Here is a 17,807-nt window from a genome sequence, read left to right as displayed (position 1 = left end):
CTGCCTGTATGTGCCTCTAAGACACCCAGGAGAAGCATGGAGAACCACAGGCCACTAAAGCATGATGGTGCATTTTTGGTCAAAGAAGACTGGAATGTTTGGTATCTAACTCCCACCTAGCTGGCTAGAAATTGTTTTCCTGCTATTGTAGAGCTAATTAGAAGATGCTGACTCAGGGAGTCCAGAGCCCAGGATTCTAGTGCCAACTCTGCTCTACCTCAGTGGGAGCAAGTGAATTTTCCTCTGGACTTTTCCTTTTTTTTCAATAGTATAGTAGTACTAGTAATAGTAGGAAAGGAAGAAGGAGAAGGAGGAGACACTTTAATGTTTTTTGAGGGCTGTGAGCCTGATGCTTTACATATGTTCTCCAAGCTAAAGCACACAAAATCCTGTGAGGTAAATACTATTATTCTCAGACTCTTTCATTATCTAATTGCCACACTGACCTTCCACTGGCAAACTTTTCCTCCCTTGGTGTTTCACTTGAGCTATTCCCTCTGCCCAGAGCACTTGCCTCTACTCCCATGGCTTCCTTTCCTTCATCCTCAAGGTCTAAGCTTACATGTAACTTTCCTCAGGTGTAACTTCCTGTGTAGAAGAGCTTCCTCCCCAAAATACATAACAATTTGTAATTGTTTCGTGTGTATGTTCTTTCTGACTCTGTCTCCCCCATCCAGCATTGAGCTCCATAGTGAGCAGGGACCTTCTTTGTCTTTGTGTTTACTCTTTTATCTTTCTGTTCCTTCCCAGCTGGCACCAAGTAAGTGCACCATTAAACATCTGCTGGATGAATCAGTGAATTAGTCCTGATTTAGGAGATATAGGAACTGAGGTTTGGAGAAGTTAAATAACTTGCTCAGTGCTTGACAGCTAGGAATTGGACTCAAACTCAGGTTTTGCTTGACTCCACAATCACTCTGCCCAACCACCTAGGGAGAGTGGGTGGGCAGACTTCTGAGAGGGGAATCCGTGAGAGCATTTTCCAAGTTTCCTCCTACTCTACGTTCCTCTTCAGTTTTGACCCCCCAAAGAGCTTCTGGTCCCCTTTTCCTACTTCGTCTTGATGTATTCTAATTACAGAGCTAGGCTCCCGGCTGATAGAGTCTGAAGGAGTTGATTTCACTCTCCCAAATATGGAATCAGCCATGCCTGTAATATGTTATTCACTCAGCAGGATCTGACTCTCCCAGTGTTGTACAGACATTATCTGTTTAATCCTCACCAAACCCATGTGAATTTGTTATCGGTCACACAGTATGATTTCTCTTTAATCAGTAAGGACTGAGGAAGGGAGAAAGTTAACCAGAAAGCCCATAGGTATCGTATTTAACTTAAGTACAATGTCTTATATTTTCAGAGCTCAGTAGAGGTTAAAAGAAAAAGTAGCAGTGTGTGTGGTTTTAATAGTTTGACACCTTCCTTCTATGCATCTAACGTTTTGAATAGTTAAATACATAATAATTATCATTCCATCTTAAGTTCATTACATGGTAGTATTAATAATCCTTACTGTATATAAAGCACTTTAATGTAAGATGAAAAGCTAAGAGTTAGTTTCCCTTATAGCTATTAAGCACTGAAATTAGCAGGATTTATCGTTATGTCCCTTCAACTCCAACTTGCTACATTTTAATGTTTTAAGGAATTTTTTTAAATGCAACTGCTTAGAGCCTTTCTGCTATTCTTCTACATCTTTAATATGGGAATGCTAAGCTTCACACACACACACACACACACACACACACACACACACACACATCATCACTGTTAAGAGAAAATAACATCACATATGTTAAGTGCTGGGCCCAATACCTGGCCCATAATAGACACTTAATAATGGCAAGAATGGACAGTTCTCCTAACCTTGACATGTACAAGTGCTAATTACACACTTATGATTCTTGCCCATAGAAGTGCACATGTGCAACTACAACATAAATCTCTGCATGAATTGAGAAGGGCTGCCCATAAATATGTATTCCATCTCATTTAATCCTCTCAGTGATTCAAGAAGATACAGGGGACATTCCTGTCTTACAGATGAGAAAGCATGGGCAGGATACAGCCTGTCTCCATAGCCATACCACAGAGTTCTGGGCTCCCTTACTCCGCTCTTCCTTCTGGAAGAAATCTTACTGAAGGCAGTATTTTGACATGACACAAAGGCCGAAACATCCAGTATTATAGAATGCAACTTAGATTTAAGCGTCGAACAATTAAACTCACTTCCTCCTATTCCTACCAATACTAAGAGCTGACAGAAAGAGAGCATTTGGTCGTGAGAAGTGAGCAGATGCACGCCACCGGGATAAAAATCCGGTTCCCTTCAGCCTTGGTGTTCCGTGTGCATCAGCCCCAGATTGTGGAGTGGATTGGAGTAGCTTCTGAACGCCTCCTCAAATGCTATCAATGAAGCAAACTAGGAAGAAAAGTGAAGCAAAACAGATCGGTTTTTCTGGAGTGTTTGGATGCTGGTTCACTGGGGCTGATGGTCAAGTCAATTTAGCTAAACAGTAAGTCTGAATTTCCTATTTTATGGCCTGGAATATCTTATGAAGGAGCCATCGACATCTCTTTAGAGTAATAACATTTATTGAGTACTTACCCTCTGCCAGGATCAGTTCAAATGCTTTACACACATTAACACACATAAACACAGTTGCTACATCTACTATATCTTTTGGTTGTTTCCATTTTTAAAATACTTATTTTTGTCATTAATCAGTCTGTTTTTTCCTATTGAAGTCAGATGGCCAATTGAGACCAACAGCTCTGAGACTTTTGCACTACCAAGGAAGACTGAGGTGGCAGGTGTTAGGGATAACACTCATTTCACCGATAGATGTGATGACATTGCCAGTTCCAGCAGCTTTCTTGTCCACAGCAACTGTCTGCTTTGGGTTATGAATAACAAAATGATCCAGAGGAATTATTATGAGTGCTGTTTTACTGATGAGGAAACCAAGACATGGGGAAAATTAAGGAAACTTCCTAAGTTCACATTCTGGAACCCATACATTTAACCCTTATACAATAATTCTGCTTTGCTGTGCAAAGTGAGCTAGTGTTCCTAATGGGACCCCAAACTACCTCAAGAAGCTGAATTCCAAAATGAAAATAAAATAAAGGGGAGTATTACAGCATGGGTTAATGTTAAAGTGCACTATATTGACTTTCTTTGGAAATGAGCAGGAAATACTTTGAATTTCGCCAAACTGACTAAGTTTAGCAGACAGTTTAGCATTTGCTTCCCATCTTAGGCCATCCTTGGTCTCCCAGATGTATCTTCTTTCTTTAAGACTTCCCTGATTTCCTGTTCCTAATTTTCAGTACCCAATTCCCGCAGATCCATGTTCTATACTGGAATAGATTATGAATTAACTTGTAACTAGTTGAATCTTATAATAATTGACAAAGAGCAACTGATACAGAGATGTAACAACCAGGGAGGCTTTGAGGCTGACATATACTGAAATCTCACGCTCTGAAGTAGCGCCTTTTAGATACTCATATACTCTCTTTCAGCCGTTTAGCTCTTAAATTCTATGCCTTTTTAAGAAAAAAAAAACTATATTACTCCAAAAAGATAAAACATGTTTATTGCAGAAGAAAAACAGATAAACCAAAAGAAAAAAGCAAGGAGACACCTCAAATTCTTCCCACCTGGAGGCATCCATCATTAATCCCTTAGTGTGTTGTGTAACTTTCCAGATCTTTCAATGTGAGATCATATCCACCTTCTGAGGTATGACAGCTCTTTACACAATCAAACACAGATATTTTGTCCTTGTGTTCAGTTTTCCTCAGAGTTATCCCAGATTACCAGGCTTTTTTTTTTTCAGATACCACCTCAACAGTCCACATCATCCTCCTGGCTTTCGTCTACCAGCCTGAACCCAATATGATGTCACATTTCAGAAGAACCATAACCTCTCTCAATTCAGATGCTAAACTCCTATTGATATATTTCATTAGATTAGCATGATTCTAATGACTACCTTCTTTCTTGTTTCTTTTCTCTACAGCTTTTTGCAATCTTTGCATTTGCAACATGCGGTGGCTATTCTGGAGGCCTGCGGCTGAGTGTGGACTGTGTCAACAAGACGGAAAGTAACCTCAGCATTGACATAGCATTTGCCTACCCATTCAGGTAGGGAATAGGTGCTCATGCTCACAGAGAGGCATTTTTTTCTTTCTTATTTTAAAGGAGCGGGAGGGAGAAAGGGAGAGAGATAATCTTAAGCAGGTTCCACATCCAACGTGGAGCCCAGTGTTGGGCTCCATTTCGTGGCCCTGCGATCACCACCTGAACCAAAATCAAGAGTCTAATGCTTAACCTAGTGAGCTACCCAGACGTCCCTAGCTGGTATTATTTTTAAAAACAACTTCCAGCATAATGTTTGGCATCTCATTAATCTACTCTTTTATTCACTTCAGTTTAACATTTATTGAGTAATCACCTTGTGCCAGACATGGTGCTGGCTCTGGAATTACAGAGAAAAGTAGAAATTGACCCCTGAAAACTTTTCTTAAATAGGAAAGTACAGTGTTTTCCAAAATCTCCCATGGAGTCCTAGATATTTAATGTTTAATGTAGAAAAGGAGGAGGGAGAGGAGATGTGGGGAATAATTTAAAAATTATATGGTCAAATAAGTTTAAGAAATACTTCTTAGCACTCTGCCTTTCTAATGCACATTTTGAATCACCAAGAGAAACACAATGTTTCCCAAATATGTTTGACCGCAGACACCTTTCCTCACTAAGCATCTCAGAGGATCTGTATATCATGGAACACATCCTTGTTATATTGATTTAGTGAACTTTCCCTAGTCTAAAACAAAAGTACCTCAGCTCATAGACAAAGAATCATGGGAAGTGGCATTTATACCAATATACTGAATGATTTTTAGGAGTAGAATTAATAAAAGTTGCAAATACCTCTGCTCAAGTAGATACTCACTAAAATAAAAATAGAGTGCAAAGGTCAGAAATATTAAGCATAACCTGGTAATTGGTTAAAAAAAAAAAAAAGCTACCTTCATGACTAGAAATGAAGCTAGAGAGATTGGTGAAGGGTGCTTGCCACTTCTGAAGTTCTGGATGAACTCCTTAGCTTTAATGGAGAATGGCCAAGCCAGTGCACACTCACTGATCAATATGTGGGATCTAGGATAGGAGATAAGAACTACCAATGGCTGGGATCTAGCAGAAGAGATAAGAAATGTCAATGGCTGGGTACCAGGGGTAGAATGCTTAATAACATTATTCATGAAATTGTAAGGTGTGCATTGCTTCTACAATGATTTCCTACCAAAAGATGTGGTAGCAACAGATGACTTGAAAGTCAGTCCATTAAGATTTGAAGAGCAACAGGTTACTAAACAGGTCTCTCTGTCTCTCATACTGGAAGAGAACAATCAAGACACCTGGTTAGACAAGAAAACAGTGCCTGTTTTTTTTGTTTTGTGTTTTGTTTTGTTTTGTTTTGTTTTGGTGGAGAGCAGGGTGATATTTAATTTCATGTCATCATTGGTTACGTGTACAATTTGAAAAGACACTTCAAGCAAACAGTTTCCAGTATTGGGCTTAATTTTCTTCCCAAGACATATTGTCAGCCAATAAAAGGCAAAGAAATTGGATAAAAATGTTTATTGCCATCTATGAGTACAGTGACCCACTTATTTGGAATATTTTTACTTGGCTTCTGAAACAAAGATAATAAACCATTATTTTTTCAGTAGCAGAAACTTGTCTTCCAAACACTACCTTGCTTAGAAGCTCTGTATATAAAACAGGCAGGAGTCCCTGAGAAAGTTGAAGCAGGTGAAAAAAGGGGCTGGAAGCACAGAACTGGTCTTCCTTCACCTTCTCCCTGCCACACACATCCTCTACCCACTCTCCTCCTGCTCCAGCACCTCTAGTATCTCCTTAGAACCCTGGGCCTCCTATAAGTACTGTAAAAACCAGTTCAAGAAGAAAACAAGAAAGCTTTTGGCTTTCTGATTACCACATCTGTACAACATTTAGAGTCTACTATCAGGAATTCAGATTAGCCCACTCATCCCACAGAATGTCTTACACTTTTGCCCCATTAGTGCCCATCTAAGAGATACCCATACCATTCCAAAAACTAGAGTTTTTTTTTACTAGAGTTGCAATTCCATTCATACATTTGGATGCTTTAAAATGTTGTACCATTATCTTCTTGAGGAAGCTGTCAATAGTAAGTGACAACATCTAGAATTTATACAGATTATTTTTATGTCATTTGTTTCAAAAGAAGTTGGGTTAGCAAGAGGCTGATGACATAAATCATGAAAAAGGTTATTTTCTCCTGCAACTTTACAAGCCAATGCCAATGATTTTATCATAATCTTAGAAATAAAAGAGCATTCACCAGTTTTTAACTATTCAGTTTATTGCAAACACAAGGAAGACAATAAACTCTAATACCAAGTCTGTAAATGACAGAGCAAAGGAAACTTACTTAACTTCCTTATCAGATTATCAGGTGTGGGATAAAGTCAATTTAGAAAATGTTAGATAATTTACAAAATATTCGTGTGCTGCTTCTGATACATATGCCAAAGTGTGTAGCTCCTTTATACCACTGGATGTACATATTTTTGACTCATATCAGAAAGGTTTTACATTCAACAATATATTCTTTTACTATGGGCATAAAACATGTGTCCTCTGTCTTTCTTTTGACTCGTGATTAAAATGAGCAAGTAATATTTAACCATTTTCTTATCTACTATATGTGCTCATTTGGTTAAAAAAAAACTTGCTTGATAATTTGGAGGGTTCTGGATTCAAAATTTTTAGCCGTTTATACACAGATGTGTGAAGTAGAGTTTTTTATTGTAAGGAATTTAATTTCCAGAGAAAGTGTACTTGAAGAGTGCCAACTAACACTGCATGGATACTTGATACATGTCAAATGGAGGACAAAAATTAAGGAGTTTGGGGGCTATGGGAGCAAAGATTTTCACGGAGAAGTCTAGCTCTAATGGGCCCTAGTGATGAATGAATAAATATGCAAATACCTATTGCAAGCCTGCTATGTAACAACCATTGTGTTAGCCACATTCATGTATATCATGTGATCAGTACATGGGCCCAGTGAAGCAGGTTACCATTCCTCTGATTGAGTGGGGAGAAATTTGTTCAAGAACACATAGAAAATTCATTCTAAACTTTTGGATTTCATATATTCTACTAATTTGAATAAAAGCTAAAGAAAACAATGTTTAGACTGTTGGACGCATGGTGAGAGAGAGCAAAAAAATATGATAAGGAAAAGTGACAAAAGTGGAAAGGCAGTTTTTGACAAGATTTTAGAAGATCTGTAATTTCTAGGGGATTGAATAGGGAAAAGGAGTTACAGATGATAAAAAGAATAATAAGGAAAACCATTTTTAAGTAGAGAATATAGATTTGGATTTGATTATGCAGTTTGAGGTGTCTTCTATCAGGAATTTTTGTGCTAAACTCATGTAAGAAGAAGAGGCACAGCCTGAACAGAGTTCAAAAGAGTTGTCTTCATGCAAAGAAAAGGAAGTCCTGGAAGAAGAGAGGTCCTGAGAGAGATGGAAGAACAGGAGCACAGAGCTCACCTATGGGGGATGTCTGTGCTTATAACAAAGGAAGGACATGAGGAATGACTGAGGAAACCAAGAAGAATCAAGTGATGAAGAGCTGAGACAAGTGCTAGTGCTTGGTGGCACTAGCACAGTCCTCCTGGGGTTGTGTGGCCTGAGTGGGGTAGGGGAATGAGATTCTGAGCCTAATTCTCAGGATTCTTGAAATAGAATTTGAAGAGGGGTCCTCTGTATTGAGGGAAAGACAAACTGAGGTGCTCAGCTGGGTACTGACTACATACAACCTGTTCTCCCCCTTTATAATCATAGCCACTTGCTCTGATCCTACCACTCCTGTTTGGAACATGGGGACAGGTGCAGGTTGGTGCCAAGAAATCTGTGGAGTTTGGGTCATTACCTAGTAATGCTAGCTCATTGGGGGGGAAAGTATTTTTTTTCTCAAGATCCATACCCTAGAGCAGTGGTGATAAACTGTTTTACCGTAAGGGCCAATTTGGGGAAAATAAAAATGTTAAGGGCTGCAGTATTTTATTCCTGTGTTCAGGAAATGCTGCATTTGCAATTACATTTAAGCATTTGTTTATTGTTTCTCATTACCGAAGGGTTTCACTCTTTTTTGGCTAACGTTTCAGAAATTTTATAACTACAGTATCTCATCATAATGTTGTGCATTAAAATAGATTTTGCGTGTGATGAGACTGAGTGGTTCTACGGGGCAGGGAGAGCTGGAGAGATTTGAGGGTGGTGTAGCCAAAAGGTTAATGGTATATCTTTTGCCAAAACTCTGGCTTCAAATCCAAGCTCTGACACCTAGCAGATGGGCAAGTTATAATCTCCCTGGACCTAGGTTTCCTTATTGTAAGAAGGTAGTACTTTCCTCTTAGTATGGTTGTGACCTTTCAGTTAAGTCGTACAAGTTATTTATGTAACACAGAGTTTGACACACATGAAGAGTTCATGGAATTGTAGTGTCCTTGTTGTAGATACGATTAATAGGGTTTTTTTTAAAGATTTATTTATTTATTAGAGAGAGCATGTGCAAGCAGGGGGGAGGGGCAGAAGGAAAGAGAGAGAGAAAATCCTCAAGCAGATTTTCTGCTGAGCATGGACCTCTGATATAGGGCTCAGTCCCAGGACCCTAAGATCATGACCTGAGCTGAAATCAGGAGTCAGCTGCTTTAAAATTTTTTTTAAAAAAAGGAGTCAGCTGCTTAACTCACTGAGCTACCCAAGCACCCTTGATTAATAGAATGTAATGCAAGGAACTAGCACCAGAGTATAGCTATAGACCAAGGATAAGGACAGTCATATTTGGAGATTTCTCCAGTGAAGACAAGAATCGTCATTAGTAGGGAGTGTCTATAGAGATCACAGAAAATGTGGTACAGTGGCTGCTGGCTTGGAATGAGTTAAGTGAAAAAATTAGTGAATGACAAATTACTCTACCCTCACCCCACAATTCCCCTCCTGACCTGTGTAGATGGGAGTACTGATGTTAAAACACTTTCCCCAAAACATTAGTGGTGTTGGGGACTTAAAAGGATTCCTTAGTTTGGGTTCTTACAGAAGCACCCCTTGAGATAAGGATTTGTAATTGTCTGGGCAGGTGATCCCTAGCAGTACCAGTAAGGCATAGAGAAAAAGAAGAAAACCATAATCAGTAGGTCAATAAGGAGACCAACCTTCTTGGGTTGGGATGAGGTGGAGGGAAGGAGAGAGGCAGGAGATGAACTTGAAGAAGCAGACAGAAGCTGGATCACATAGGATCTTGTGAAATAATATGAGGAATTTGGATTTTATATGGGTGAGATGGGAAGTTTTTGGAGGTTTTGAACAGCAGAACCATGCAACTTTATGTTTTTGAAAGATCTTGCTTGTGGCTATAAAACAGTCTTAGAGGGGGCATGAGGCAATGGCGAAGTCAGGAAGGCCAGTTAGGAAACCACTGCAGCCATCCAGGGGAAGGGGAGGCAGTGGCTTGGACAGGGACAGAGGCAGTGGAGAGGGTGCTGTGTGGTATATAGCACTGTTCGCATGGTCACCCATGGCTCATCTCCTATGGGAATTTACATCTACAACCTAACTCTGTTTTTCATCTTTTCCCAGCTTTCTCCATCATTTTTGTGAGTAAGGTTGAGTAGTATTTGGTCAGCATAGGGGCCAACTTCAGTTTATCATAGGCACCTTTTGGTGCCATGAATTTTTCAACACTGCATGAGGTTGTCAACCAGTGCAGTCAACAACACACACATAAGCAGCCAGCTGACCTAACTTAAATGGAAACTTACAGAATTCCATTGAGACAGCTTTTCACCCACATCTCCGAAAGCCATAAGAAATTTATGAAGTAGACAATAATTCCACTTTATGAAATCTGGTTGTAAACAAGTCATTGCTGATATCAGTCAAGGTCCAGCCAGGAAAAGAGAGATTATCCCCAAAGAAGGGGATGCAAAGAATGTTCTAACATTTTGCATCCTGAAGAAGGGAACTGGGTAGGTAGGGCTTCAATGATGAGGAAAAGGGACCAAGAGGGAATCCAGAGGTTAGCAACTGTGGGATACCACCACTGCCCCTAAGGTAGAGCAGGAGATGGCAAAGTAAGGCTCTTGAGCCAAATCCAGCCAGCTCACTGCCTTTTTCACATGGTGCATGAGCTGAGAATGGTATATATATTTGGGGGGGGGGGTTATATTTTTTAATGATTACGTTTTAAATATTATAAAAGTAGCTACAAAATAGCCTCAGTTTTGCCTATTGGTAAAATTATAAAACCTAAAATATTTACTCTCCAACTCTAAAAAAAAAAAAAAAAATTACTGACCCCCAGGCAAGAAGCATAAAGGGAAGAGGGTCTTATTAGAGTAGAAGATGGGGTCTGCGTGGCCAAAGCTGGGACTATGAAAGGAGCAGGAACCAAGAAAGAGATGCAGCCACTGCTAGAGATGCTGCCCAAAGCCGAAAGAGAGAGAGGGGGAGAGATAGTCTGGCTTCTCCCTTGCTGACACTCTCTGGTCTCCCACCAGAGCTTCCCATTGGCTGAACCTAATGGGAAGCCAGTTGATAAGGAAATCAAGCCCTGGAAATGCAGAAAAGAACATGGAAGGAGCAGGGAACTGAGAACAAACAGGCAATGACCAGCACACAGCTCCAATTTGAACTTGTTTCCTTATCTATAAAATGAGAAGACTGAATTGAAGCTTTCTTGAGAGAGAATAAGACCCCTAATTCTATGAAGATGGAAATCTTTTTAGGGCTACAGTTGTACTTGAACTTGGATAGGAACACTGATGGTGCCCCCACCACTGCTGCTTCAGAGAAAGCAGAAAGAAATAAGAAGATTCAATGAAATTACTTTATATAAGTCTCTTTCTTTCAACCTCAGAGGGTTTGCACTGATATTTGTCCTATTTAGGTAAAATCTGTACAGGCTTTGGAAGACCAGGATTGGGGCACTTACTGAGAATGATTGTAGGTTATGTAATCAAGGCTTTTGTTTCTGTGGAGCTCCCAGAGGGAGTTGACAAGTGGCAGAGATTAAATTAGTGTATGCTGAGTGAGCCTTTTATGTAGTTCTTGGTCTCACTGTGTGTAATTTTGCAGAGGAGGCATGAGGGAGTGTGGTGAACAGAACCTCATTACCTGAGAGAAGCTCAACACCTCAGAAGGATGCAAACATTGCTTTCTTCAAAGTTATAAAAATAAGTTCTAGTTCTTTCTTTTATCTGTTTTCCTTCCTAGAATTAGAAGGACAGAGACGGAGACCAAATTGCCTAGAAAAGAACAAAGGAAATCGGCTATACTAATAGCTAGGAATGTCAGAAGGAAACATCCCACTCACATCTCTATGTATATCCTGTCCCTTGAAAATGTTAGGTGCTGGGGTGCCTGGGTGGCTCAGTGGTTGAGTGTCTGCCTTTGGCTCAGGGATTGATCTTGGGTTGTGGGATTGAGTCTCACATCAGGCTCCCTGAAAGGATCCTGCTTCTCCCTCTGCATATGGCTCTGCCTCTCTCTGTATGTCTTTCATGAATAAATAAAATTTTTTTAAAATATTTTTAAAAAAGAAAGAAAGAAAATGTTAGGTGTCTGTTCCAAGGTCCCAGTAACCTCCATCTCTGCTTCCTTCTTTTCTGGAAACAGAGAAATGTTAAAACATTCTTGGCATCCCCTGGAGCTATCAAACTGGTGACCAGAAGTCACACAATATACTTTATAAGGTCAAGCTGTTGCCAGTTGAGTGGTGGGACCTGTGTTCCATATCCTTTCCCAACCCCACCCATCTCAGAAAGAATGACATTTTGTGAGCCACAAAATGAATTGAATTTTCTGGGGGCCACAAGGTAAAACAAAAAGGAGGCAAGTCCTCAAGCTGCCTGCTTGCCAGATGCTCTACAGAATAGGATGGTAAAAGCCTCAGGGCCCGGGTTGTGAAGCAGTGACAGCTGAAAGGCCAGCACTCACATTCCTGATTCCCCTTCTAGGATCCAGCTATAGGAATGCAGAGACCTGGAAAGGACTCTGAAATTTAGAATCTCTCTTGACGGGAGGTTCAGGGTCCCCCTATCTGCGTCTGTATCATGTAGAAAACTTGGTAAAAATAGAGATTCCAGGATCTTGCCACAGACCTACCTACTCAGCATTAGTGCCAGGTGGGCCCAGGATTGGCATCTACTAAGTAAGTCCTCCCGTGATTCTTAGACACACAGTAGGTGGAGAATTGGTGACCTAGGGAGAAATAGATAAGGCTTCAATTTGCAGTTACGTGATAGTTTGTGTTTTAACACTGATAGATGTTTCTTTACAATATTTGAGATTACACTTTTGTTTAAACGCTCGCCTTATTTATTATACTTAGCATGATAAAATAGAAAAAGAAAGTTACCATGAGTAAGCAAATGGATATTTCTATATTCTCTTATTTCCAAATTTTCTGCTGTCAGCACATATTACTCTTAGGATAAAAACTATAAATGACAGAAAAGCAAATAGTAATTTCTAATTATTTAGTAATGGACTAACTGTAGCAATTTTACTACCACCCCATTATGTGCTTTTAAGCATGTCCCCCTCCCTACCCCTTACCAAAAAAGGATGAAGTGCTAATTACCTTTCCCCATTAGACCAAGTAGAAATTAGGGTAGAAATTAGGAAGTAGGATGGATATGTTAATTCTTTCATCTTATATATATGTGTGCATGTGTGTATGTATAATCATTGGTATGGTCGTTATACCCTGGATTGTCAAACAACACTGTAACAAAGGCTGAGCCAGAGTATTTTTATTCCCCTTTTAGAGATCAACGCACAGAGACTTAGATTTTTTTAAGATCACAGCTAGTAAATGCCAAAGCTGGAAACCTGTCTAAATCTTTTGACATCCATGAGTGTTTCAATAGAATTGTTTACAGCCGCCCCAAACTCTAACAGGAATGATGATTATGATGACGATGATTGTCATCATGATCAGCATCATTATTATCAAATAAAAGCCAGATAGTTTTACCATAAAGGAGGGAGTGTGCAGGGATCCCTGGGTGGCTCAGCGGTTTAGCGCCTGCCTTCAGCCCAGGGTGTGATCCTGGAGTCCTGGGATCAAGACCCATGTCGGGCTCCCTGCATGGAGCCTGCTTCTCCCTCTGCCTGTATCTCTGTCTCTCTCTCTCTCTCTGTCTGTCTCTCTCTCTCTCTCATGAATAAATAAATAAAATCTTTTTTTTTAAAAAAAAAAAGAGGGAGTGTGCAAAGCATGTCACATATATTATGCTCTAACATCCCTAGGAGAGAACATCCCCATAAGATAGTGACTCTGTGCTTCACTTGACAGGTGCAAAAACAGGCTCATTGAGGTTGAATGACTTGCCCAAGGCCATACAGCTGCTAAGTGGCAGACTAGGATTTGAATATCTCAGTTTGGCTTACCTCTTCATCATTGCACCGTGATGAACAGCAATGATGTCCTTAAGTTGACAAACCTCCACAATCTCGGTGCGTCCTCCCCTCCCTCCCAGATCCTATACCGTGTTCCTCAATGACAAGGCAAGCTGGGCAGGCAAGAAGGATTTAGGGAATGGTTTTCAGATACACTGTGTTCCTTGCAACTCAGAATTGCTGGCATTTGCTTTCCAGTTGATTTCCCAAGTCCAGGAATGAACTGTGAAGAAACAACAATTCCAGGCTGGAGCTATAATGATCACCCTTTTTCCTTTTCTGCAGCTAGCTAGAATCTGAAATAAATGAGCTGTTGCTGATACAGTTTGTAGAACTTTTCACTTTTTATTTTGAAAGATTCTGTGCCATAGTAGCAGCTGTCACTTGGAGGCGAGGTGTTAAGGAGTCAAATAAATGACATGGTTTTCTAACAAAGTTATTCCAAAGGGTTTAATGCTGTGGCAGATCCTCATTTCCCTGGCAAAAAGGTGGATTTGGAAGGAAGCGGGAGTTGGTGAGCTGAGAGTTTCCAGATACTAATCAGGGAGCTTGAACATCTTTGATTACAATGAAGGATTTGTAGTTGTAATGCTCCTTAAGCCCAGCACCAAAATAGCAGAAATAAGTGGAAAGTGCAGAGAACCACTTGCAGAGTTGCAGAGTTGGGACTTTTTCTGAGATGCACTTGATTAGCTCTTGGAATCTTTAGAAATTAGCTGAGAATTATCCTGAACAACCTCTACATTAATGTTTTATTTTAGCATACCTACCAGGGATTTCATTTTCCATCCTTTCTTCCTCTATCTTATATCCCATCATCTAAAACAATCCCACTTTCTTTTGTTTATATAACTCCATTTAAAATATCTTTTACTTTTTTATTTAAATATTTTTTTAAATTTTTATTTATTTATGATAGTCACACACACAGAGAGAGAGAGAGGCAGAGACACAGGCTCCATGCACCGGGAGCCCGAAGTGGGATTCAATCCCGGGTCTCCAGGATCGCGCCCTGGGCCAAAGGCAGGCGCTAAACCGCTGCGCCACCCAGGGATCCCTATCTTTTACTTTATTAGAAAAAAGAACACATTTTATTTTCTGTCCTGAAAAATCTCACTGTACAGAAGTGAAAGAACTAGAATATTGGAATCTCCTTTAATGTGATTTCTCAGTGGTGATTGCTATCAGGAGTTCAGGTGGATATCATTTCAAACTTTTTCTTTATGTTCACTCATTTTTTATGCAGATCAATTCTTTTTTTTATACAGATCAATTCTAATGTGAATATCATTTTGCAAATTCATTCTTGCTTTTTAAAAAATTGTTTATATCTTTCCATGTCAGCCCTTATGGGTCTAACATATTTTTTGGCCTCATTAATATACCATAATAGTAAAATTTATTCAGCCAATCACTTATTGATGGATATTTAGGCTGTTTCAGTTCTTCACAATTATAAATAATGCTATAATTAATATAGTTTTATTTAGGCTGTTTCAGTTCTTCACAATTATAAATAATGCTACAATTAACATAGTGTAAAGTAAATCCAGGAGGATATGAAGGTACCTGATTCTTCACATTCTTCTCAATATGGAATACTATAAAAGCACTTATTTAATCATTGGAGAAGATAAACACATTGTTATTATAATTATTAGACATTTGTATTTCTGGCAAAAGTTTTTGGAGAACACTATGTCCTTCTTTCTTTACACCTGATGCCTGGCAAAGGTATCTTATCACTTGCCCCTGACCCAGTTGCTTTACTAAATCAGCATTCTTCAGTGAACTCCTATGAGATTTGTTAATTGATAGAACAAACGTTCAGTATGGTACCAGGCATCAAGCTTCACAATGAAGGAAATTTAAAAAGGGAAAGAGATTCTCTTTCCATGGAGCTTAATCTTTTTAAAAAATATACTCAACATTGATGAAACTGAGACACAGAGTTTATATGTCCCATTCAAGACCCATAGCAAGTCTTCAACTATATTAAAGTTTGCCTAATTTCCCTGAAATCCTTACCTAATATTACCATCACACAAAGTCACAGTGCAGATAATTGGAATTAAGACCCTATTAATCTTTACTAATGATAAGGAGGTCTGTAACAAATTGCCTAAATTAACAAATTAATATTTACACAGCATGATAGAACTTTTTAAGAATTCATGTATCAAATTAATTTACGTCATGGTGTTCATCTTGACAAATTATCATAAAATGTTGGCATTAAAAACAGTCTGCTCAATAGTGGTTGCAAAGAGAACTTGTTTGCTAACCCTCCCTCATTGATACAAAAATATGAAAGAGTTTGTCTTCATGGTTAATTTTCAAGGATTTATTATTTTTTTTACTTCTAGGTTGCGTTTATTGCTTGCCAGAATGGGAAGGGACTGGTTGTTCCTGTCTTTTTGCAAGTCACTGCAAGCAATTGTTAAGAGAGAATAAATGCTATGGATGATGAACCATTACATATGATTTTTTTTTGTCAGTTAAGCCACATCTTAGACTGATGTGAACTTTACCATTTAAACCTGAAATTACTACTCTGATTACCATGGTCTTTAGAGATGGCATTTGGTCCCTCTGCAAAGTGAATGTTTTCTGAAGAATGATAAAATTTGTTTCCTTTATGCAGATAAAAAGTAAAGCATAAATATCTCATTGGAACACACAGTGCCATAGAAGAAAATGAATGTAAATGCCTTATGTTGTGCAAGACTAAATGAAAATGTAATGTGAATTACTTTCTAGCTCAAGCTCATCACTAGTGCCCAGATGACTATGTTTCTGTAGTTTTAAAAATCACTTCAATTTTCAACCAAATGCCGCTAGCCAAATAAACAGTGTGTCTCTAGCACTTTTTATAATGCTTTCTGGAAGAGAAACATAGACAGTATGAAAAAAAGCTTAGCACACTCAGCTCTTCTTTCAGTCTTATTGTGCATCACCAGGAGTCTTCAGAGGTTTGGTTGAACTTTTGAACTTGTCCATTTGCTCATTTGATCAGTAAATGGGTGCCAAGCATGTAACAAGATGAGTATAGATGCTTGCCCTCTGCTACAGATCCAGGCCATGTGTAGCCATGTTTGGGTCCTAGAGGCCCCACCCATTTTAGCTAATTGGATGATGGGTAAGCACCAAATTATTTGTTGGTCAACAACCTATGAATGGTTGCTGGGACAAAGAGAGGCTCATTCATTCATTTAGCACATTTTTTGAATGCCTACTCCATGCAAGGAGGTTTTTGGTGTTGGACGTCCAGTGGATAACAGGATAGATTGGGTCTTTCTTTTCCTGGAGCTTAACATTGCAGTAAGGGGACAGAACAGAGAGAGAGAGAGAAAAAAAAAAAAAAAAAAGCAAACAAACCAAAGTCCAAGATCACGTCAGATAACAATAGGTGCAACGACAAAAACTAAATAGTGATGTGATAGAGAATAACTGGGAAGGGGAAAGGCTAGGAAGTTTCTCTTAGGAGCGGATATTTGAGCTAAGACCAGAATGACCCAAAAAGAATGAGCCATGCAAAGATCTGGAGAAGAGATTTCTGCAGACAGAAAAGCAAGTAAAAAAACAAAACAAAGAAAAAAGCAAGTGTAAAAGGAAGAGGGGACCTGGTACAGTAAAGGAGTAGATACAAGAGTACAGCAAGAACACAGTGGATGAGGAGAGCATGGAATGCAGTGAGGCAGGCAGAGGCAACATCAGAGCCTCATAGGCCATGTAAAGCACTTTATTCTAGTTGTATTGGGAATCCTTTGCTTAAAAGTAGGTGAGTGACTTGATCTGATTTACATATTTTAAGAATTTAAATTTTTTTAAATTTTTTTTTAATTCTAGTGTAGTTAACACACAGTGTTACATTAGTTTCAGGGGCACAATATAGTGATTCAATAATTCTATACATTACTTGGTGCTCATCATGATAAGTGTACTCTTAATCTCCTTCACCTATTTCATCCATTCCCTACCTCCCCTCTGAGCAATTTATTCTCTATAGTTAAGAGTCTGTTTCTTGGTTGGTCTCTTTTTTCTCATTGTCCATTTGTTTTGTTTCTTAAATTCCACATAGGAGTGAAAGTATATGGTGTTTGTCTTTCCCTGACTTATTTCACTTAGCATTATACCATCTAGATCCATCCATGTTCCAAAGGACAGGGTTTCATTCTTTTTATGGCTAATATTCCATTTTATATATGTACCACATCTTCTTTCCCATTCATTTATTAATGGACATTTGAGCTGCTTCCACAATTTGGCTA

General features: G+C 39.1%; 1 protein-coding gene across 2 annotated transcripts in view; it reads left to right on the top strand.

Annotated features, from left to right (window-relative positions):
- Nucleotides 1-17,807, top strand: part of SYNPR (synaptoporin) — a 298,791-nt gene that overhangs the window by 185,705 nt on the left and 95,279 nt on the right. For both annotated transcript variants that reach the window (XM_025985293.2, XM_025985299.2), the window contains one exon: nt 4,026-4,150. In XM_025985293.2, coding sequence (XP_025841078.1) covers nt 4,026-4,150 — 125 coding nt within the window. The remainder of the gene's footprint in view (nt 1-4,025; nt 4,151-17,807) is intronic.

The sequence above is a fragment of the Vulpes vulpes genome, chromosome 9 (assembly GCF_048418805.1).
Source record: "Vulpes vulpes isolate BD-2025 chromosome 9, VulVul3, whole genome shotgun sequence".
Lineage (NCBI taxonomy): Eukaryota > Metazoa > Chordata > Mammalia > Carnivora > Canidae > Vulpes > Vulpes vulpes.
This window is presented reverse-complemented; position numbering and strand designations above follow the sequence as displayed.